We start from the raw sequence: 24546 nt of genomic DNA on the forward strand, positions 1-24546 counted from the left end.
TCTTAGAGACTAACTTACACAGCACCACTTAGCTACCACACTGTAGAGCTGTGATTCAGATACCACATTTGAGGGTTGTTTTTTTTTTTCTTTTGTCTAGGATGACTATAAAATTTAACATCTGATGTTGGGTACTTTCTAGAGTGAAAGGAATTATACTTGTATAATTGTTTAATTTAGGTAACAGGTATAAACCAAGACTTTCTAAGGACATATGCCGCATAGGCTCACCCTATCTTTTCCCTCTACTTTTTGATATCCTTTGGTATTCAATTCAAAGAATTCTATTCAATTTTAATTTTCCACAGCTCTTTTTAACATCAAAGATAAATTTAAGTTAACAATAAAGAGACCAATTTCATTAAAAAAAATATAATAAAGACAAGAAAACTTAAATATGCCTAAGGATTAATTTATTGAAATGACTGGTTAGGAAATAGATTCTTAAAGAAATAATAATCACAATTCCAGAAATTATTTTTATACATATTTTGATATGTTCATGATATTTCCAAGTTAAAATTGAACTTTTATGCTAATGTTGAATTAAAATTTTGAAATATATAGTTTATGACTCAAATTCAAATTAAGATGAAAAAGCATAAAATAAATAAAGGAATAAAGTTTCATTTTTTGTTCCATGTATACTCATTTAAAAATTATCTTAGTAACATGATGCAAGGATTGAAAAGTTGCCATATTTCCAGTCGCAGTCAATTCTGTGGAATAGAGAACAAACATAGATTTAGTTATATGTTATAACTCTTCATCTCACCCCATTTGCAATTTTGGTGTGACTTTTTCATAAAAGAAATCTTATTACAAAAACACCATGCTATGCCTTCTCTTAAAGGTTATAAAAATTCCTCTAGGACCAAACATCGGCTTACTTGGAATCATTTTATTAAAATGTCTGCTGAATCATGATCACAAAAGGATGTGTATTGTTAAGAATATCAAAACTATATTCTATCCCCCTTTTAAGTCCCATATCTGGACTGTGAGATTGTATTTTGACTCATGAATTAAAAGACAATATATATATTTTAAGTGAGATAAAACTATTGAAGCTCATAATGACTAGATTAGAAATGTGAATGCAGTTGATCTTTAAAATAAGCTCTAACAGGTTTACATAAAAGTATAAGAAATTATTTTCAGTTTTTTCTATAAATGATGACAATCAATAATAAGGATATAGGCTATTGAAAGAAAACCAATCAAATCTGTAAACACCATATATATACAGTTTTGCATTATTTGAAATATAACAGATACATAATTTCAGGCCAGTAAATAACAGTCAATCATTGAAAATAAATTTATAATTAATCTTTAAGCTGGTACACTGATGGAAATTGCTACTATTGGGGCTTATCCAGGAAAATGAAATGTAAAAGATATTAACTATAAAAATGATCAGTCTGCCTCCAATATCCTAAAGCTTACCAAAAGTGAGGAGGGGGCATTCACTTTGAAATCCTCTTAGACCTTAAAAATAAAAAAAATAATAAAATAAAATAAGTGAATGATTTATACAATTCTTGCCTTTTGGCAAGAAAATTTTCCCTGAGTATTGAAATAAGCATCTCAGTATTTTTCCCTCATATGCTCATATATCAAAAACACGATGTGAAATGAGTCATGTGGTGAAATAATTGTGCATAAGGAGAACTTCAAAATTGTAGAAAATAGCAAACCTTCTTAGGTTTGTTATTCTTAGCCAAATGAGATTATCAAATTCAATTCTGGCTTTATTGTACCTTAATCGCCTTCATCTAATTTAATTGGTCTCAACAGACCAATTAAATCATAGTCCATTATATTATTTCTTCCCAATAAGTTTCTTCTACATAGAAAGAACAATTACATCAGAATCTCCACGGGTAAGCCTAGACATTGAGATCTGGTGGTGGAGGGGAGGTGAAGGTTCTCCAGCTTATTCTATTTATAACTAATGCTGACAATCATTAATCTCAGCTATGCTTATTTTGGAACCATTCATTATTCATTTTTTTATAGGACTCTTAATTACTCGAATATCATACAAACATCAGAAGTTAAACAGCACAGTTAGTAAATTTAGACTTACAATAATAGGGAAGGGTCCCCGGACAGGACCGAGTACAGGCTCCTGGTACAGCAGAAAGGCCTGAATGGGCATATCTCTCTGGGGATAGGGCACTGCTTTCTGGGGAACAGGCAGGACTTTGGACTGAGAAAGGGACAGCACGGACTGAGGAGGAAACATGACAGTTGGAGGAAGAGGCTGGTGAGGCTGGTGCATCCAAGACTGGAGCAGAGGCAGAGGAAGGTGCAGATTTTCAACATCAGTGAGAGTCAGGCTCTGCCTTTCAGTAAAGGGCTCAACTGGATATTTAGGGAAGGGCATTTCTTTGTGCTTAGGAGCCATAGCCTCCTTCACTTTGGAGACTCCCATTACTTCAGGCTGAAGGAAAGGCGGCACCACCACAGGGGTTTGAGTAAGAGGAGGGATGTTTTGTGGGAGGCTGTTATGGATGGGCCCAGGGAAGGGATAGACTAGAGACTGTGTCTGGGCAAAGGGGTGGATTTTATCCTGGAGTTCATCCTGGAAAGAAGGAAAACAAATCTTTGAGTCCATAATCCAGTTATAATTGTTATTCATGATGAATTATCCTCCTCTTTTTAAAACATAATTCAGTGAAGAGAGAGAAAGAAAATCTTCCATTTGGTTTGGTTAAGAAATTGGGGTCATATGAAGACTAATGAGTAAAATGCTCACTGAAGGATTTCTCATTAACCCACTTTCTTCACAGGTGAAATCAGAGAGTCAAGTGAAATCAGGGTTTGGAGATTTCAACACTTATTCCACCTCTTCCTGAGTTGCCTGCAGAGTGGTAGCTACATACTTTGGATAATAGTCCAAACTGGTTTCATATAACAAAGAAAGATCCATTTTAAAAAGACTTTAAAAGTTACTCTGAGGTTTATTTTTGTTTGTTTTAATGAAAACTAAGTCTTAATATGTGTTTTTTTAATTCAAGGAGTTCCTTAACAATGGCCAACTTCTAGCACTACTTCTCTTGGTAGAAGGTGGTAATCTTGAGTCTTCAAAGGCATCAAGTTGTAAATTCATTTTGATTTAGAATTTGGCCTAAGTGCCAAACAATCAAACTTCAATTATAAAACACGAAAGCTTAAATATCATAATTAGATAAATATGTTACCACAAGAGTAATATAATGAAAGAATTTTACATTGTCCGCAAATCCTTGTTTTTAAGCAAGTTCTGCTATTTAATAACTATGTGGTATGGTCACACATTTGCATACTCAATTGTCCTGTACCTCACTTCTCTCATCTGGGCAATGGAAATACTTTTTAGAACTCCACACATCCATAAATGTGAGTATAAAAGCTATCAAATATAATATAAAACCACTGAATATTCATTGTGTGTCAGTTCATCAACTCTGGGTAATTATGAATATTCTCAATTTACAGGTGAAGAAAATGATGTACAGAGAAACATGGAGCCAAGGTTATACAGCTGATAAATGATCAGATGAGGATTAGTGCCACACTGTCACCCTACTGTCTTTCATCAGCATATCCATCATTAGAATAAGGGGATCACAGTCCCTAGTCTGGAAATGTTCCTACTAATATGCAGTTATTAAAACCAGGTATACCATTAGTAAAATGAATACATCAATAATTATTCTTAGCTATTTATTCTATACTGTGAAATTTGATTATGTGTTTTAAAATGCGTTTATATTTTTAAAATATTTTCATTTTGTCAAAGTTTTTATTTCTTGCACTGACATTTATATTACCATTCTTAGACTGAACATAATTATTATAAATCTTTTTATGTGTTATGTTTCATAATACTTCTCAAAATATACTCATAGTGAACAAATTACCTCTGTTTGCTGCTGTTCCTCACTCTGAAACTTCTCAATTTTCTGGTTAAAAAAAAAATACATAAAGAAATGCTGTTTATAAAAATCAAACATGAAATTTAAAAAAATGTACATTTAAATATGAGGGTTTTACCTTATTGATGCGTGTAATAGATTCCTTTGGAAAAATAAAAATAAAATCAGGTCTAGCTTTAAAAAAAATTCTTATTTGTCAACATAAATCAGAAAATGAAGAAATTTAATAGATTAATATGGACAGCTCATTTGATAATATCATTATTTTATGGCTGAAAGTTTATGTTCCACTCTTCTGAATAAGGCTGTTGTATAAAAAGAAAGATGATGCAATCAAGAAAAAGAGGATTAGAGAGCATAGTACTCAAAGAGGCATTTAACAGATACTAATCGGGCTTCCCAGGTGGTGCTAGTGGTAAAGAACCTGCCTGCCAATGCAGGAGACGTAAGAGATGCAGGTCAATTCCTAGGCCCTGGAGGAGATGACAACCCACTCCTGTATTCTTGCCTGGAGAATCCCATAGACAGAGGAACCTGGCAGGTTACAGTCCATAGGGTCATACAGAGTTGGAAAGGGCTGAAGTAACTTTGCATGCATACATGTCTCTCAATCATCCTGTTCTCTCCTTAGGACAACAAATGATCTCTAATATTTTCATCTGGTTCTAAAAGAATAATAGTCATTGAAAATATATAATAATAACCACGCATGAACTTGTTAATCATTCTTAGTTCCCTGGTTATGTTTAGGCTTCTAATGAATTATAAGAAATACATACCCTCCTATAAGGATCTTTGGAGATGGCAATGGCAACCCACTCCAGTACTCTTGCCTGGAAAATCCCATGGATGGAGGAGCCTGGTAGGCTGCAGTCCACGGGGTCACTAGGAGTCGGACACGACTGAGCGACTTCACTTTCACTTTTCACTTTTATGCATTGGAATAGGAAATGGCAACCCACTCCAGTATTCTTGCCTGGAGAATCCCAGGGATGGGGGAGCCTGGCAGGCTGCCATCTATGAGGTCGCACAGAGTCGGACATGACTGAAGCGACTTAGCAGCAGCAGCAGCATCTTTTGACCTTTGTGAAGAGACAAAGTATATTGATGCACTATTTAACCAACAGCTGATGACAGAGCCAAAAAGAGTGGCATAGGGTTATTATCTACCTCATTCCACCAGGCAGATTTAGGACTACACTCATTCTCACTGCCTCTTGTGTACTGGATTGCTTGTATAATAATAAAATATGTCCATTTGCATGTCTGCTCACACTTTACAAAGGGCATCCCTCTTTCTAGTTTGTACTGCAGTTCCTAGTCAAAGTCTGAAACAGAAAGTGCTCAATAAATGCCAAAGCATGGAAGGAGGTTAACATAGAAAGTTCAAGACAGAAAAGAGGACTGTACAGTTCATTAAGGAAAAAAAGCAGGGCACAATGACACAATTTCAAATAACAAACCCATTTAGAAATTACTAGAATATTAAACCTTCTACACATTTATTCCTTTAAATATACAGAGTGGAAATTGACAATAGTTACCCGTCAGTACATAGCCACATTGGCTTAAAGAACACTGGAATGGGTAGCCTATCCCTTCTCCTGCAGATCTTGAGGAATCGAACCAGGGTCTCCTGCACTGCAGGCAGATTCTTTACCAACTGAGCTATTAGAGAAACCTTAACTGTCCTGCTGCTGCTACTGCTAAGTCGCTTCAGTCGTGTCCAACTCTGTGCGACCCCATAGACGGCAGCCCACCAGGCTCCCCCGTCCCTGGGATTCTCCCGGCAAGAAAACTGGAGTGGGTTGCCATTTCCTTCTCCAAGGCATGAAAGTGAAAAGTGAAAGGGAAGTCGCTCAGTCCTGTCCGACTCTTAGCGACCCCGTGGACTGCAGCCTACCAGGCTCCTCCTCTATGGGATTTTCCAGGCAAGAATACTGGAGTGGGTTGCCATTAATGTAACACAAAAAGATAATACAGCATTTTATTGCTCTAAATTTGGGAAATTGCCTCTGAATGAACACTATCTTACCTCACTGCTTGAAAGGCTTTCCACAATCTATAAAGGAAAAATAAAAATTGACAATTAGCTGAGTCTTCTGCCAGATCATTAGAGACTGTTACTATTTTACAGTTAAATTAATTTTTTTCTTTGTATAAAAATATCTTACCTCACCAGGTACATTGAGTTCTTCCAGCTAAAGAGAAAAAAAAACACTTTAGTTCCCACAGTCAACTCATTATTAAATATTTTCCTACCTAATTTTTACTTGCTTTATTCAGAGCTATCTATTTCACAAATCTGAAAAATAAAAATGTTATATGTCTTTTGAGAGTCTTTTAAATTTAGTAACTTTCATTAGTATATTTTTGTTTTACTTTAATGAAGAGTTTTTATGGGTAACAGAAAAGGAGTTATTTTAATTTTTACTGAACACTTTTTATTATAATTATGAACATATTTATTATTGTTGTCTGATATACCATCCTCTGGAGTATCATCCTGTGTTGAATAGACATAGCTAAACCTAGCACTCTACAGTAAGGGATACAAATATTTCATCACTGGAATAAGATATATTTATCTAGATTGTATATGCATGCAATTGTATTTATGCAATATTACTCACTTTTTGTTCTTATCTGTGTTCCTTCTTGTTAGTCTGTTGCTTATTGGTTTATTTTCTTTTTTCTTTAGGGATTGATGGTACAGATGGTACAATACTATAGAAAGCACTAGACTCAGACTTGTGGTCCCATAGGATACTACTGAGATAGTGGATGAACGTAAATGACTTTCTTAGCATTCAAAAAAAATCTGAGATTGTGCATTATTTATACATTTACAATGTTGGTAATGCGATTTTCTACACATAGGCAGATAGTACTAGTCTTATTTATTTCAACATTTTTTCTGTATTTACCTCTCTTGCAAGGGCCAGAGCCACCAGGCAGGCAAGGATGAGGACCTTCATGGCTCTCAATTCCTGGGAATGGGAAGATGAGGAAATAGTGTATTACTTGTCAATCTATTTTCTTATTTAAGTAGAATTACTTCCCTTTAAAAGAAACCAAAGATAGTGTATAATACAAATATCTAAGACTCCGTGCTTCCAGGGGAGCCCAGGTTTGATCCCTCATCAGGGAACCAAGATCCTGCAAACCTCATGGCAAAAACAAAAAGCCCTGTATTTTAGAAAAATATTAATAGACATTTTATCATACGGCCAAGGTTAAAATTTACTATTACTCATTAATCTTACATTTCAAGTTAATGTTTCACTGCCAGCCATCCAGATGTTTTCAGCTAACAGCCTATATCTTATTTCACTCTTTTCATCTTATTCACAGTACTTATGAGTGTTTTTTGGAAAGACAGAAGAGAAGTTACAGATACTTACAGAAAAATTAAGTGATTGATTTACTTATTAAAAATATTTATTTATTAATTTTTATTGCCAGATATGTCTTAGATTCTGGGATTAGAGCAGTGAACAAAATATTAAAGTTTCAGTTCTGTTGGAGACTCAGTTTTATTGAGGGGCATCTGATCAAACAATGTATATGAAGAAGAAGGTAATACTTTATTTTTATCTTTTCTCTACTAAACTAAGTGATTTTCATGAATGTTTGTCTTCCTCATATCTTTTATTTCCAGTAAGACTTCTGTTTCATTTTAGCATTTCTTCTATTTGTTCCATTGATCCACATGTTTTCTTGGACTGACTAGATTGTTTCTTCTGTACTCAGTCTTCATCCCCACATGCCTAATGTTATCTCCCCTTTGTCCCACACAATTTTAGAGATCATACACTATGCTTATTTTCTCTACAGAGAACTGTGTACTTATCTCTCGGTGATTTACCAGGGTGTCAGATTCTCTTGCCCAGTCCTCACTTTAGACTACTTCTCCTTGTAGCATAAAATAAAATACATACTATTTTTGACCAAAATGTATTAAATGGTTTGTTTTGTTGCATTTTTATAAGTTCTTGAAAAAAAAAATGTTCTTGCCATCAACATCTCTTGACACACATCTTCAATCCCAGATTTGCAAACTACATTAAGAAATTTTTTCTATATTTTTCTCATGGATGCTAATTCGTAATTTGTTTTACTTTATCCAAGATGTCTATAAAAGTCTAAATAAATTTTCATTGTCAAGACTTCAAAAAAGAGTATAATACTCAGAGTTCATTACATGTAGGGAGGGTATTATTACATTTTGTTTATTTTATAATTAGCATTTTATATGCCAATTTTTAAGCCATTTCATTACTGACTACTATACTTTGAGCTATAATTTCTGTCAGATCACATTTTTCATTGTTTTTTGTTTCCTGGTACTCCCTGTCCAACCTAGAATTTTTTTTTACAAAATAAAATACTTTCTCTTTAATTTACTTCTGTATTTCATGTATCTATTTTAATATTTTTGAAATATTGTAAGATAAATGATAAACTTGAAATTTGGATGTTCTGAGCAATTTTAATAAATATACTCTTCTTTTATAAATACCTTTCAAATAGCACATGTATCCTAACAACCCTCTTTATCTCTTGACTAAATATGCTAGCTCTATAAACTTTTTGTTGGTAGAGCTTCTTCAGTAACAATTATTCAAATTCCCATAGTATAAATTAAATGTGCTTGCCTTTATGGCTGAGGTATGTTTAATCAAATTGAAAATATTTAATTCAAGAAAAGATCTTTTAATACAGCCTGTTAACTAGTCTCGTGGTAAAGAAAATAGCAACCACTGTTACAAATCTTTATAGTTGCTTCTATTTTAACAAATTTGCTGAAAATACTGTAAACTTTATCTTAAACATCCTTATTTTTAAGATCTATTTTAAGCAATTATGTTCTTTCTACATTTTAACCTAGTCTGAAATAAAGATGAGTAGCAGATACAATGAAATTATATCTGAGATTCTTACCTTTTTTCCAAAGTAGAGGACAAGAAGTGAAGGAGGAGCTGAATGGATAATGATCTGATTTTGTGGTTGTTTATATATAGTATTTAATGGCATGCTAATTTTGTGGTTTGAAATAAAACCAATAGTGGATTTGAATTCCTAGAAATCTGCATGATTAGAAAATGAATTCTTCCTATTTTTCTGTCCCCAAAAATTCTGGGGAGCATTTTAAAGGGAATAATTCACAATCTGATAAAGGAAATTAAATTGTCCAGTAGCTACAGACCTTGGCTGGGACACACGGAAGTTTTGGCCCAGTCCCCAAATTATTGTAACTACAATGAGGTCTCTTTAGTATTCGGTGGGTCTTTGAGATCTTGGGGTAAATTCTAATACACACCAGAAATACACAGGCCACACAAAGAACACAATCTCATGCTAACCTGAATAGTTGTTAGTGTTTATGCTATAATGGAGAAAGAAACAAGCTAACAAGCACATGATGATAGCTTAGACCTGAAGAGCGAAGACAGTATAGACTAAAAGGAAAGAATAGCCTCCTGAATATGGAAAAAAATTTAAAAGTCACTAAATTAATCAAATGAAGTAGGAAACACAATCCACTCCAGTATTCTTAACTGGAAATAGTGGAGCCTGGTGGACTGTCATTCATGGGGTTGACAAGAGTGAGACACAACTCAGCACACACACATGCAAGCCAAATCAAACAGTGAATCTGGGTCATGTATTGCAAGGAAAAAGGAGTAGATGGAGGTGAGAAGAGAGAAAGAGAAAGGGGTCAGATAATGGCAGACAAAGCATGCTGTGACTCCAGGGAATGTCAATCTTATTCTCTAGATAGTGGGGATTTGTTGAGGGATTTTAAGAGAGAAAGTAACATTTATTTAGAGAATACTTCTGTAGAACAAATATTATTTATACAGATTTATTAAAATGGGACAGCTCAAGTTTGGCCTCATATCTTTTATAGTGAGTCAATGTTTATCAGCTAGTATTCATGGAAGGGCAAATGAGGGAAGGAAGAAAGAAAATGAAAGCCCAGACAAGAGGAGGGTCTTACCATAAGTACTACAATAGAGTCTAAGCCAGACCTCAAAAGTACTTTTCATTAATAAGAGCCCATTTACAAAAGCAGTCCTCAACTTTCTTTGCCTCTTTAGTGATAGATGTTCATAAATGTAGTTGTATTTTACACTACTCATTTTTACAAGGTTTGTTTCGTCTATTAATTATGTTCAATATATATATTCACAGCTTTGGGACAGATAGATGATCTTCTAAAGTAAGCACTTTGACATAATTGATAATTTTTCTTCACAATATACCTTACATTTATATCATGCTGAGATGTGTGTTGGATGGTAATACATCTCACTGTCATAGAAGTCTTGTATTGCTTAGAAAACCCAAATCAACATCTACTATGCATTTGGATTATTCAGCTAATATTCATTCTAAGACTGCTCATATGGACCCAGGAGGAAGTCAGGAAAATAAATGATGAAATGAACTCAGTGTCATAGATATAACTAGAAAAGGCCTTGGCTACTTCATATGCCTTTCTTTATGTGTTAGCTTTTGGTTGCCAAGGCCACAGGCAAAAAAGTGTGATTTCTGAGAAAAGAAATACAAAAGAAAGCATGTCCTTCCCATTCAACATTTCCCTTTTCTCAGGAAGATGCTTTACATATTGTGCAATGAACAGAGAATTTCCTAATGACTGTCTCTCACCAATTTTGAATTACATTAATTGATAGAGATGGATTCGATTGGACCAGAAAAGTAGGTAAAATCTTGATCAAAGAAATCCTTAACAATATACTAAAGAAAGAAGCTTGTCCAAGGGAAAATTAAAAAGCCAGCAATTGAAGATGACATCAGGTACCGCTGTCCAGGTAAGCCTCAGAACACAATGACCAGTAAGAAGCCAAAGGGCCATATGGGCAACTCAAATTTTTGCAATGTTACCTAAGAGTTGTCATTTTTATAAGGCAAAAGAATTTCATATGGGGAAATTTTATTAGATAACCCTGGGTGAGGAGCAAGATATAGTCAAAGCAAGATGTTCTAGTACTAATTTTTATAAGCATGATCTGTTCAGCCAAAGTTTTTTTCCATATTGGCCGATGAATCTGAAATATGCAGTCCTGAGATTCAGATATATTCTAGCTGAAACCATGCAAATGATATCCTTAAGAAAGAAAGCAATAGAAAAGTTGGATGAAGAGTACAATAAAGGGACCAAAAATATTCAGAAAAAAGAACTAGAGGAGATATAGGGAAATCTCTGGTGAGTTCAGTTTAGGATTTTGTACTTTCACTGCAGTGGCCATGGGTATAATCCCTCACTGGGGAACTAAGATCCCATAAGCTGTGCTGGATGGCCAAAAAAATAAATATTAAGAGATATCATCCATAGAATATTTTAAATATATTTAGAGAAGAGGAAACTGAGGATTTGAGAATTTGTATTACTTTTTCAAGATACTAAAGCTATTTAGAGATAAAGCTGTTATGAAAAACTTGTTTCCTAAAAATTATTTGAAGCACTGTTTAATAAATTCCAAAATATAGAGGCAGGAAAATAAAATACTGAGGATTCATATAATGATTCAGATTTAGAAACAATATAACACAGAATTAGTGAATTCTGACAAATTATTAGGTAGGAGTAGATAGTTCAGCATTACTCATATAGATGGAGTATTTAATCCTTTCCATGAGATTATCCAAATATAATAATTTCCTATCTATGTGAAGTATAACTATTAAGATTAATTTATAAAATAAATCAAGAACCAGAGAATAAGAAAAATGTTCTGTGAACCAGCAGATACTATGAACGCATAACACCCAGCACCCTGATTCATAGGACACACAGCTAATCCTGATTATTCTTCCTTTACATATGACCATAGAACTTCACACAGTTTCCAGAGCACATCAATATCAGTTCAGTCACTCAGTCGTGTTCGAATCTTTGCGATCCCGTGGACTGCAGCACTCCAGGCTTTCCTGTCCACCACCAACCCCTGGAGCTTACTCAAACTCATGTCCATTGAGCGGTGATGCCATCCAACCATCTCATCCTCTGTCATCCCCTTCTCCTCCTGCCTTCAATCTTTCCCAGCATTGGGGTCTTTTCCAATGAGTCAGATCTTCGCATTAGGTGGCTAAAGTATAGGAGTTTCAGCTTCAGCATCAATCCTTCCAATGAATATTCCTTGATGTACTCCTTTCCCAATTTGGAACCAGTCTGTTGTTCCATGTCCAGTTCTAACTGGACCTGCATACAGATTTCTCAGGAGGCAGGTAAGGTGGTCTGGTACTCCCATCACTTGAAGAATTTTCCACAGTTTGCTATGATCCACACAATCAAAGGCTTTGGTGTAGTCAATAAAGCAGAAGTAGATGTTTTTCTGGAACTCTCTTGCTTTTTTGATGATCCAATGGATGTTGGCAATTTAATCTCTGGTTCCTCTGCCTTTTCTAAATCCAGCTTGAACATCTGGAAGTTCATGGTTCATGTACTGTTGAAGCATGGCTTGGAGAATTTTGAGTGCTATTTTACTAGCATGTGAGATGAGTGCAATCGTGTGGGTGTTTGAACATTCTTTGGCATTGCCTTTCTTTGGCATGAAAACTGACCTTTTCCAGTCCTGTGGCCACTGCTGAGGTTTCCAAATTTGCTGGCATATTGAGTGCAGTACTTTCACAGCATCATCTTTTAAGATTTGAAATAGCTCAACTGGAATTCCATCACCTCCACTAACTTTGTTAGTAGTGATGCTTTCTAAGGCCCACTTGACTTTGCATTCCAGGCTGTCTGGCTCTAGGTGAGTGATCACATCATCGTGGTTATCTGGGTCATGAAGATCTTTTTTATATCGTTCTGTGTATTCTTGCCACCTCTTATTAATATCTTCTGCTTTGTTACTGCTACTGCTAAGTCACTTCAGTCATGTTCGACTCTGTGTGACCCCATAGACGTCAGCCCACCAGGTTCTCCTGCTCCTGGGATTCTCCAGGCAAGAACACTGGGGTGGGATGCCATTTCCTTCTCCAATGCATGAAAGTGAAAAAGTGAAAGTAAAGTCGCTCAGTCGTGTCCAACTCTTCGCGACCCCATGGACTGCAGCCTAACAGGCTCCTCCATCCATGGGATTTTCCAGGCAAGAGTACTGGAGTGGGGTGCCATTGCCTTCTCCTCTGCTTTGTTACGTCCATATAATTTCTGTCCTTTATTGTGCCCATCTTTGCATGAAATGTTCCCTTGATATCTCTAATTTGCTTGAAGATCTCTCTAGTCTTTCCCATTCTATTGTTTTCCTCTATTTCTTTGCATTAATCACTGAGGAAGGCTTTCTTATCTCTCCTTGCTATTGAGCACATACTACATGCTAGACCAGTATTTTTCAACCTTCATATTATTGATATTTTGAACGGAAGAATTCTTTGTTGTGGGAGTTTTCCTAATGTGTTGTAGGATGTTTAGCAGCATCCCTGGCCTCTACCATGAAGATGGTAGTAGCACCAACTGCACAGCTTTTAGAATCAAAAATGTCTCAAGAAATTTCCCAATTTCTCCTGAGGCAGGGGGTTGCAAAATCATCTCATATTTAGAATGACTGCGCTAGAAGACTTGAAAGGTCACACAATGAAAAAAGATGTAGATGTTGTGGTTCCTGCTTGTAATCAGATCATAAATGTGAAAGGACATATGACTACACTTTGTCATGAAAGTAATTTCCCCACTCCATAATTTCATCCTTCCTACTCTCCCACACCATTTCTTATCTACTTAATAACCCTCTTTTATATCTGAAGCAAAACATTATTTGATTTTATCAGAATCTAGGACCCAGTCAGTTCTTGAATGCCTTTAAATTCAAATGTCTCTTTTCCACCTTAAATTTCAAGGAAATCACTAGTTCACTTTTTATACATATACCCAAATCCCCTACTTGTCTCTGATTTTACTATACTGTCTTACCTAAATCATATCACAGATTAATCCAAATTCTACCTTCTGCCTCTGTGAATGTAGCTGAGAAAAATAATACTCAACATGACAATTGTTCTCACTATAAAATAAAGTTCAGCAGTCACCTTACATGTCTATCCCCACTTTCTTAGACTGTTATTTAACATTCAAAGCAACAGCACTTCTACATATGCCTTCCACTGATTTCCAATTGCTCTTAGGTTAAAATCCAAAACTCATTAAAATGACCTAAATGCCTTACATCATTAGGTGTTTCTTTGTTCTATATATTCTCCTTCTGACTCCTGCTCTGTCTGCTGGCCTCTTGCTATTCATTGAGCGGAATAGGTGAGCTGACACCTGAGAGCTGCCCATTGGTTGTTCCTCAGTCTGGGATTCTTTCCCCACATAAATGCATGGACCATTCCCCACTCTACACTTTTGTCTCTACTTACTTTTTCTGTAGGTTTTTCCTGGCCATGTTACCCTAGAACTAATCACCTGGCATTATAGAGGGATAATTGAACTATAGAATGTGATACCCAACAGGTATTTATTTATTGTGTTCTAGAGGCTGGGAAGTCCAAAACCAGGGGGCAGCATAGTTGGCTTCTGTTGTACAGGCCTTCTTACTGGCTTGCAGACAGATGTCTTCCTCCTGTATCTGCACATGGTGGAGAGGAAAATCCCTGGAGTCTCTATTTCTTCTAATATGAGCATTAATCCATCATAGGTTTTCCACACTATGACCTCACCTAAACCTCAGTGGTAGCGCTAGTGGTCAGGGACCTGCCTGCCAAAGCAGGGGACATAAAGACGCTGGTTCGATCCCTGGGTTGGGAAGATCCCTTGGAGAAGGGAATGGCAACCCATTCCAGTATTCTTGCCTAGAGAATCCCATGGACAGAGGAGCCTGGCATGCTACAGTCTATAGGGACGCAAAGGGTTGGACACAGCTAAAGCAAATTAGTATGCAAATCTCAGTACCTCTCAGAATGCTCAACTCCAAATAGAACAGATTGCAGGGTAAGGTTTCAATATATGAATTTAGAGCAACACAAACACTCAGTCAAAAACATAAGGTAACCTGCTTAAAGGCAAGAATAGGAGATTATCTTTTTGTATATTTCCAATACCCAGAAGGTTTGTGTTATCTAGTAGGTCATCATATGTTGTTCTGTATTTGTCAGCTGCAGTACTTTTCATTTCAACAATCCACATAGGAATATACACACAAAAAAATTTTTTTAGTTTATTTTTTAGCTAAACTGTTTTTAAAAAATTTGTAACAAATTGTAGGCCATGCTTTAGTTTAGGAGAAATATAGAAAAAGGAGGAGAATGAAGGAGGAGGAAGAGGGGAAAGAATAAGAACAAAAGGAGAAGTAAGAGGAGAGGGAATTCCAGCATAAATATCACCATAAATACCCATTCACAGGTCATGTTCTTATTCCCCTAATTTAATGTCACACCTGTGATACAGTAGCATCTCTTACTCAGTTTTTTTCTTGTAAATAAAAGATCTTGGCATTTTCAAACAATATGGTGGTTGGTTATAGAGAATATATGTCTGTCTCTCTCACTTATAAAGTATCAGGACATATTCTGGTTCCTCAGTCTTCTAAAACGACCTACCGTTCCTGGAGGTTGAAGCCATAAGTCACACATGAGGGCTACTCCCGTGTTTAGAGTCCAATATTCTGAGTTCCTACTGTCATACACAATGCCCACACTTCCTACCACATCAAAGCAGAAAATGCTGAGTGGAATAAAGCCTCCATTTTGGTGTCACAAACTAAAATATGGGTGAGTCAAATTTAATTGTAAACTTTAAATGTGTTTTGCAATCTATCAATTTTTATAAACTGAAGTTTGTGTTTGTTACTGTTGTTGTTTGGTAGGGCCTTTAGAATATTAGTTCACTTTTTGTTCTCTAGGCCATGAGTGTCATAATTCAACTAGAATAGTGCCTAAGAACATAACTTAAAAGAATCAAAAAGACATAAATGGAGAAGTTGGGGAGTAAGCAGTAAGGAAAGGAGAGAGAACGAAAAAAGGAAGATAAAAAGAAAATCACTTGACAATTCCAAAATGAATAAAGGAGGACTTATTTTAAAGATCAGACTTACCAGTGATTCCTAACCTATATATCTTTTTTTCTATTGAGAGTATACTAGAGACTGGATTTGTTTTTTGCATTTGAGAAGAGACCTCATATATACCTGAAGAATAGACAACAATGAAATAGAGAAAGAATTGCTTAAATTGAATTGGATTTTAATGCTTTATTTACCTTAAAAAAGGATTTGTATCATTTTATATGCTGTTATTGCTGCTGCTGAATCACTTCAGTCATGTCTGACTCTGTGCAAGACTGCCCTCTGCCAGGCTCCTCTAACTATGGGATTCTCTAGGCATGACTACTAGAGTGGGTTGCCATGTCCTCCTCCAGGGGATCTTCCTGGCTGAGGGAGCAAAGCCAGGTCTCCTGCATTGGGAGGCCCACCTTATATGTTACCTAGGATATAACATTAATGTCTAGTGGGGATGGTCAAATATAGCATAGAAAACTCACGTAATAAATATTTCCTGTGATATAGAGCTAAACCTTAATTCCTGTTATAAACCTCAATTCCTGATATAAAGCTAAACCTTAAAGGGTCCGGTCAAGAGACAAATATACATTAGTCTATTATGTGGTTTCTCAAACTTTAAGATACACAATCACCTGGAGATATTGTTAAAATGGTATTTCCAAAACATCTCCAAGATTCTGTTTCAATACTTCTGTAAAGAAAACTAATAAATTTGCATTTCCGACAAACTCTCAGGTAATGCTGATTCTGATCATCCCACATACCACATTTTGAATGTATGGTGGCTCACATGGTAAACAATTTGCCTGCAATGCTGGAGACCCAGGTTCAATCCCCAAGTCATGTAGATCCCCTGGAGAAGGGAATGGCAACCCACTTCAGTATTCTTGCCTGGAGAATTCCATAAACAGAGGAACCTGGCAGGCTACAGTCCATGGGGTCCCAAAGAGTTGGACATGGCTGAGCAACTAAAAAAAAAATAAGGATATTAATTAATATGCTAATTTTCCACTAAGGATAAATGAGCTCCTAAGACTCAAAGGAAGTAAATTCATTCAAGATATATGCATCTACTTACTATGAGAGATAGAAAGTACTGAGCTTCATGGTCATTTGACTTTATATGGCAGAACCAATACAATATTGTAAAGTTTAAAAAAATAAAATAAAAAATAAATAAATAAAATTAATAATTATTTTATCAAATAATACCCCATAGGATTACCAATTTTTAAAAGTAGTTGACTTGAAGACTTAAAATATTCTAAGTCAGTAGAAAAAAAGTACAATTTAGTAATTTGTAGGAAACACACTTGAAATAACTCCATTTCATTATGTCAGTTATCACCATTTATTAGAGAGCACATCAAGTTTTAATTAGATGATTTTATTTTTGGTATATACTTATTTCAACTTGGGCACATATCTGTTGAAATAGGATAGATGGTGTTCTACAGAAACATTTTTGCCATTCTATTTATTTCTACACTTGACTTATGCTAACACACTTTGCCTTTGTCTTATTCACACTTGTCTAGACTAACGGGGATTAACATTTAATGGGTCCACTGGTTTCCTGGCCATTCGCTTCACAAATTTCTTTTGTAAATCACCCTGTTAAGTTTATTTTTAGTGTCTATGGGGACAGACTTTAGGAAGTATTTTCAGTTCTATAATAAGATCTCATAACTGATGTAATTACAAAAACAAATGAAGGATTTCAAGGTATTTAAACACAGCAGTTTTCTAGCAAAGAACATCTCCTGAAGCATCAGAATTTCATCTTTCATGACTGGTGAGTCTCATTTTTGGGAAAAAGTTAACATATTCATGTGTAATATAGTATAATGTCATTTGCAATTTTTTGATTGCTAAAATGAATTGGAAACCATTTATAAACTGTATGCTATTTATTGATAATTTTGCAAATAAAAACAATTTCAGTAAATGATATTTGGGATCATAATTAAGGCAGTGTTTAAGAGAGGTTTAGGAGGTAGATTGTTGCTTGTCATTCTACCTCCTAAACCTCTCTTATAACTATATATATATATAAAACAGCAATCTAAATGGTCAGCCTAACACATTTTTTTGTCCTTCTTGCAGACTGAACTATTCACTTTCATCCTCTCTCATTTTTGTTTCTCTGCAGACCACCCACACTCTACTTACCCACTTGCTCTATATTATGTAACACAACTTATGTTTTTACTTTCTTAAATATCTCCATTCTCTTGGTCTGTTTAAGATGTTCATTTTCTGTGTGTTTATAGCTTTTAAGTGAAGTCACTCAGTCATGTCTAACTCTCTGTGACCCCCATGGACTGTAGCCTACCAGGCTCCTCCATCCATGGGATTTTCTAGGCAAAAGTACTGGAGTGGGTTGCCATTTCCTTCTCCAGAGGATCTTCCTGACCCAGGGATCGAACCCAGGTCTTCCGCATTGTAGGCAGACGGTCTATCATCTGAGCCATCAAGGAAGCCCTCATAGCACTTTAGTATTTCCAAATCAAAATGCTTACCTTTATTTATCAAGATCCCTATTGGTTTCTAAGCTCCATGATGTCAAGAAATGTGTTTATGTGTTTCAATTGTCCTTGCATTTCTAGTCTGTTTCACTAGGCTTTGGAACATAATTTGATGTGTAAATGAAATGTTTGGTGTGTAAATGAAAGAGTGAATGTGCTACTGATTTTTCACATATGCTTTCACAGGACTCCACCAAATATGAAGATCTTTATCTTTGTCTTCATTATGGCTCTCATCCTAGCCATGATTGTAAGTATACTGGGAATTTTGAAGAATATGTTTTCAAAATTAGCCAGTGTCTTGTTTCATGTGTTTTGGTCTATATGTGCCAGTTCAGGAGACATCAGAGACGTGGGTTCAATCCCTGAGTCAGGAAGATCCCCTGGAAGAGGGCATGGCAACACACTTCCGTATTCTTGCCTAGAGAATGCCATGGATGGAGGAGCCTGGCAGGCTACAGTCCATAGGGTCACAAAGAGTCAGAAATGACTGAAGTGATTTAGTATGCATGCACGTGCATTTACCTGAACAATGCTTTAGAAATTTTAATGAATATTTTAAATGAATATTTTCCTTGAATTGTACTACATAAATTCATGAAGAACTTAGAATATATCTTTAATATACACACATATAGTGTCACATCCATACACAAACACTAAACACACAGAGACATAAAAGTGTAATAATCTTAGTGTGAAAATTAACTTTTTAAAATAACCTCATAAAAATGTGAGTCTGAGGTGCTAATAAAGACATTTAAATACTAAAAACTCTAAATCTATGAAATGTCAGGGCTTCCCTGTAGTGTCATTAACTGCTTTGGGTCACTAGGCAAAACTCACCTCTCTGAATTGCTCTCATCTTCCTCTAAATTTGTTTCTCCTTCTGTGAAAGCAGTGGTAACTTTCACTTTGATATTCTTTATGTCTAGTTACTGAGATACTCTTCAAGAAATAAGATGACTTCTATTAATCCAACAAGTTGTCATGGATCTTTCAAAAACAAATTGGTTATTTATATCACAGTAACAGATTATTTTTTTTATAAAATAATAGAAGTAGACAATTTTTTTAAAGTAAGAAGGAAATAGAAAATAAACTTTATATCAGACCCTATCATCATAACTAATATATGAATGTAAATAACTTTTGAGCTACTTGAACATATCCACATAAAAAACATTTGATTTGAGGAAATCTAAACCTTAATTTTCAATTTTATTCTCCAATTCACAGTGATACATTTGTCTCACTTTCAGCAAAAAAGAAATTGTTCCAGAGTGAATCTCTATTTGAATGTAGCAAATTAATAATAGTAAAAGTTTTCTCTTCATATTTCTTCTCATATTAAAGATGTTGTTCAACTAAAAAAAAAAAAATTTTTAGTGTATCAATTATCCAAAACTTTACCTCTTGTTTAATCAGAATTGTGGCAGCTAAATATATGTTTACACTCAATTTATAACAGAGAAATTAAAATGTTAACTATTTTCTTCTTTTCTTTTTTCCCAGAGAGCTGATTCATCTGAAGAGGTAAGACACTTTCCTTCACTGGAATATTTGAAAATGAAACATGTATTACAATGTTAATCTGTTCTTTACCTTAACAGAAACGTCACAGGAAACGGAAAAAACATCATGTATGTATTCCTCTGATAATGTGGTATAGTATAAGAATATTTTTTACTCAGAATATTTATTCTATAAGAGAATACATATTTATCTTTGAAATATATCTATACAATGATTAGCTTATGTGTCCATTGAATTATCTTTTTATGATACACTAGGTAAAGACCCCAAAGACTTGTGTGCTGTTACTGTTTACATAGAAACCTATAATGCCACCCTGATAAAGCCAGTTATTTTCTAAGAAAAGTTATTTCTGTTTGGTAAATAATTGCCTTCCTCTGAAGAATACTGAAATTCTAATTATATTAAGTACAATATACACCTAAAGGACCATAGAGGCTGCTAAAGAACATATATTATGTGGTCAGTTTCCATTTTCTGATTTCTTTTGGGAGGTAATGTATGTTAATTGACCAAGTTAAAGAAGAGAGACAATTTCATTTATTTAACATTTTTCTTAATGATATGTATCACTGGTGTCTCATATTATTTTGACATGTCTAATCAGGTTGATAGGTCTCCAGAATTCTTACTAATACAGTAAGTACTGCTACTGCTACTGCTAAGGTGCTTCAGTCATGTCCAACTCTGTGCGACCCCATAGACAGCAGCGCACCAGGCTCCCCTGCCCCTGGGATTCTCCAGGCAAGGATACTGGAGTGGGTTGCCATTTCAGATAAATTCAAATAGCTTCAAAAAAAAAAAAAAAAGATGCAGAAGGAGAGATGGAATACATCAACAAAAGTGAATAGTAGGAATGTAGAAGTTTCAAGAGACAGTATCTCATTTACAAGTAAAGAATGAGATGTAGCAAGGCCACCTAAACTGAGTTAGTAAATTCCTCCTCCCTGGATTTAAGAATGAACAAAGAAGGAATTTGAAGGTTGTAATGTAAATAGTATTGAACCATTTGTGAGTGGTTGGCTATACTCAATGGCTCCATGTATAAGACAACAAAATTGCTGATAAATAGTAAAAATATAAACGAATTGTTGTTCTTTTAGTACTTTAAAACCATTATTCTTTTTTTAAAGAAGTGAAACCTATCTAAAAGTTTGAAAAAACAATCGTATAGGTAACATATAAGGTCTTACCAACATTAATAACCTATTTTTCATGGAAATTATTGTAAATTATTTGCACTGTCATTGTCTCATTCTCTATAATTTCCTCCTTCCTTTTGTTTGTATACAGAGAGGATATTTTCAACAATACCAGCCATATCAACGATATCCACTAAATTATCCTCCTGCGTATCCATTTCCTTAAAATGCTGCTTAGTAACTACAGGACATGATTAGAGAGGTAAGCCAGGTCTAATAACATTTAATTTTCTCCAAAAGTATCAATGATGACAGTTAAAAACAAAGAAAAACATAAGACATCAAACCAAAAGAAGCACATTTGAGAAATGCAGCCTAGTGTAGGTCCTAAATTGTATGTATTTATCTAAATATTTCAAAAAGTAAACATCTATCTAGGATGGTAAAGAGGTGGGCTATGGTGACCAGAACGCCTTGTGGTTGTAGGCTATTCCTGACGGTTTCACAACCTTGAACTTTTCCTAATCTTTTCTAAACTTTAATTTTCCCATGGACAAAATAGGTATTACAATAATTCTTTTTTCTAGGGGGTGGGGCAGTATAGCTTTTTTACACTGCTGTGTCAGTTTCTGCTTTACAACAAAGTGAATAATCCACATATACTCTTTTTTGGACTTCTCTCCCAGTTAGAACATCACAGAGCACGGAGTAGACTTCCCTGTGTTATACAGTAGATTCTTATTGGTTATTTATTTTACACATAGTATACTAATTGTGCTTGATCATTCGATCATGTCCAACTCTTTGTGACTCATTGGACGGTAGCCGGAAGTTTCTCTGTCCGTGGGATTTTTCAGTCAAGAATACTGGAGTAGTTGCCATTTCCTTCTCCAGGGGATCTTCTTGACCCAGGGATTGGACCCATGTCTCCTGTGTCTCCTGCGTTGCAGGCAGATTCTTTACTTACTTAGCCATCGGGGAAGCTCTACACATAGTAGTATACCCATCAACTCCAATCTTCCAATTCATCCTTCCCCCACTTTCTCCCTTGTTATCCATGCATATGTGCTTTATGTCTGTGTCTCTATTTATGCTTTGCAAATAAAATAATCTGTATCATTTTTCCAGATTCCACATATATGCATTCATAAATGATATTTGTTTTTCTCTTTTTGACTTACTTTACTCTGTACAACAGTCTATATGTCCATCCGTATCTCTGAAAATGACGTAACTTATTCCTTTTTATGGCTTAGCTTCATTTCATTGGCTGCTATGCCACTGACTTTCACTCAAATTGAATTCCTTCTTGCCGTTAATGACAGGACAAAAACATTTACTTGACTTCCTAGGTATAGATGATAGCTAAAGACATTTGAAAAAGGAAGGATGCATTAAAAATATCATTTGGGAAAGATATCTTTGGATGAGGTGTATAAGCCATGTTTAAGCAGAAGGGCGAGGGGTTGAATTAGGTTGGTGATAGAAAACAAACAGAAAAAGACTTTTCTTTCTAGGGTAAAGTGAGAAATGTAAAGGTTGGCAGAAACTTTTAGGGGAAATTGGGTAGCCGGAAGGAAGTGATCAGCCAGGTCTGACAGAAAAAGTGTCCACTCTGGTCAGCCGATACTCGTGATAATTTGATAAGAGGACACATTCTACCATTTAGTGCCTTTCCACAGTTGGGGGCAAGCAGACATCAGGGCACCTTGGAAGGCAGGAAGGGAGGGGATAACAAATGGGCAATTCTGAACACTTGGTCAGGTACAAATGAGTATACATTAATATAACTCAAAAATAAAAAAGCATAATGGTATTATTAATGACTTTATCTGTAGTTCAAATTTAATATAGTGTTTTCTCTTTATCCACAGATTTTTCACAATGATTTTTCCTACTCTTTCTGTTGTGTTGAAAACCATCTTTCAAATGAATAAAACAAAGAAAAAAAAATCAGTCAAGTAGTTGCACAACACATACTTGGAATCAAATATCAATATTTTAAAACATAATAATGATAGTCTCTGAACTATGTAATTGGTTTCTACTTTCTTTTCTCTGTCACTTACCATGCATGCTTAATAAATTGATCTATCAAGCATATACTAGGTATCCTGTTGTATTTTGTCCAAGCACTGTGATAGAAAAGTACAAAAATCACTTAATTGAGTAAGAGTTTGGGGATAAGTATATATCCATGAAGGCATCACCTCCATCAACTCCATAAACATATCCATCATCAGGAAATATTTCCACCCACATCCTTTATTATTATTTTATGTCGTTGTGGGTATAAGAACACACAATAGATCCCTCTTAGCAAATCTTAAAGATAAAATACAGCATTGTCTTCTAGGTATTACATTATTCAGTAGGTATTCAGGACTTACTTATCTTGTGTGACTGAAACTTTATATCTTCTGACCATTACGTTGTTATACTCCCCTCCTCCGGAGTCCAGGGCACCATAGCTTTATTCTATATTTCTGTGAGTTTGACGAGTTTAGATTCTACACATGAGGGGTACCATAAAATGTTTGCCTTTCTGTGTCTGGCTTATTTCTCTTTGCATAAAAATTTCAGGTCCATCCACGTTGTTCCAAATGACAGATTTCTTTCTTTTTAAAGCTGAGTAATGTATTCCACTGTGTCTATACACCTCATATTTTCTATCCATTCTTCTGTGAAATCAGATTTTAATTGTTTCCACATCTTGGCTAATATAAACATGCCAGAGAATATGAGGGTGCAGGTGTCACTTTGAGATCCTTATTCCTGTCCTCCAGATAAAAACCCAGATATAGGATGAGGGAATTAGACAGTAGCTCTAATTTTAATTTTTTGAGATACCCCTGTATTTTCCCCAGGGGTTACACAAATTACATTTCCAGAGTGCACCAGGGCTTCCTTTTCTCCACAGCCTCAAGAGCACTTGCTTTCTTCTGTTTTTTTTTTTTTTAAGCAATAACCACCATGATAGGGAATCTTACAACAGGAAATTTTGGCCCCCCTTCCCTTAGTGTTGTTCTTATCTTGTATTTTAATTGGGTGCACATTGAAATCCCCAACATACATTGTATTAATATTAGGTTTGTTTTAAAAATATTTTACTTTTGGAGAGTTTTAAAACATGAGTGGTTGAGACGTTTCATTTTTACCTCTCTATTTACCATCTTCAATGTGCTTCCCTTGAATAGATACAGATTTCTGCCTAATACCAGTTTACTTCTGCCCAAAGGACTTCGTTGAATTTCCAGTAAGGCAGGTCAGTTAGTCATTAAGTCATTCAGTTTTGTGAATCTGAAAAAAGTTATTTTATCTTCATTTTAAAGGTACTAATATATATTCATTGGTTATAGAATTTTTTGACAGATACTTTCTTTTGAGTAAA

General features: G+C 35.1%; 2 protein-coding genes across 3 annotated transcripts; one reads left to right on the forward strand and one right to left on the reverse strand.

The window, feature by feature from the left end:
• Positions 1-396: 396 nt before the first annotated feature.
• Positions 397-8918, reverse strand: CSN2 (casein beta). 2 transcript variants are annotated; one of them, XM_010806178.3, is made up of 9 exons: positions 8871-8918; positions 6854-6916; positions 6101-6127; positions 5962-5988; positions 4045-4068; positions 3912-3953; positions 2093-2590; positions 1450-1491; positions 397-719 (listed from the first exon to the last, which is right to left on the reverse strand). In XM_010806178.3, exons 2-8 carry the CDS (start codon positions 6902-6904, stop codon positions 1486-1488), a joined length of 675 nt encoding a protein of 224 aa, XP_010804480.3. In that variant the 5' UTR covers positions 6905-6916; positions 8871-8918; the 3' UTR covers positions 397-719; positions 1450-1485. The 2 variants fall into 2 exon arrangements, with proteins under 2 accessions (XP_010804480.3, XP_015327157.2); XM_015471671.3 differs by lacking the exon at positions 4045-4068.
• A 1711-nt stretch (positions 8919-10629) lies between these two features.
• HSTN (histatherin) lies at positions 10630-23258 on the forward strand. The gene is given in 6 exon segments (NM_001163414.1): positions 10630-10765; positions 18664-18727; positions 19993-20013; positions 20091-20120; positions 21307-21417; positions 23030-23258. Coding segments are annotated over 4 exon segments (177 nt in total). The 5' UTR covers positions 10630-10765; positions 18664-18676; the 3' UTR covers positions 21382-21417; positions 23030-23258.
• The last annotated feature ends 1288 nt before the right edge of the window (positions 23259-24546 follow it).

This window comes from Bos taurus, chromosome 6 (assembly GCF_002263795.3).
Source record: "Bos taurus isolate L1 Dominette 01449 registration number 42190680 breed Hereford chromosome 6, ARS-UCD2.0, whole genome shotgun sequence".
Taxonomy (NCBI): Eukaryota; Metazoa; Chordata; class Mammalia; order Artiodactyla; family Bovidae; genus Bos; species Bos taurus.

Bases quoted from the DNA above. Each gene is read 5' to 3' on its own strand.
- CSN2 (XM_010806178.3), bottom strand. From the start codon at position 6,904: ATGAAGGTCCTCATCCTTGCCTGCCTGGTGGCTCTGGCCCTTGCAAGA. The intron at 6,128-6,853 runs GTAAATACAGAA...TTTTCTCTTTAG, and splicing joins CTCTGGCCCTTGCAAGAGAG to CTGGAAGAACTCAATGTACC. The intron at 4,069-5,961 runs GTAAGATAGTGT...ATTTTTCCAAAG, and splicing joins AAAGCCTTTCAAGCAGTGAG to GAATCTATTACACGCATCAA.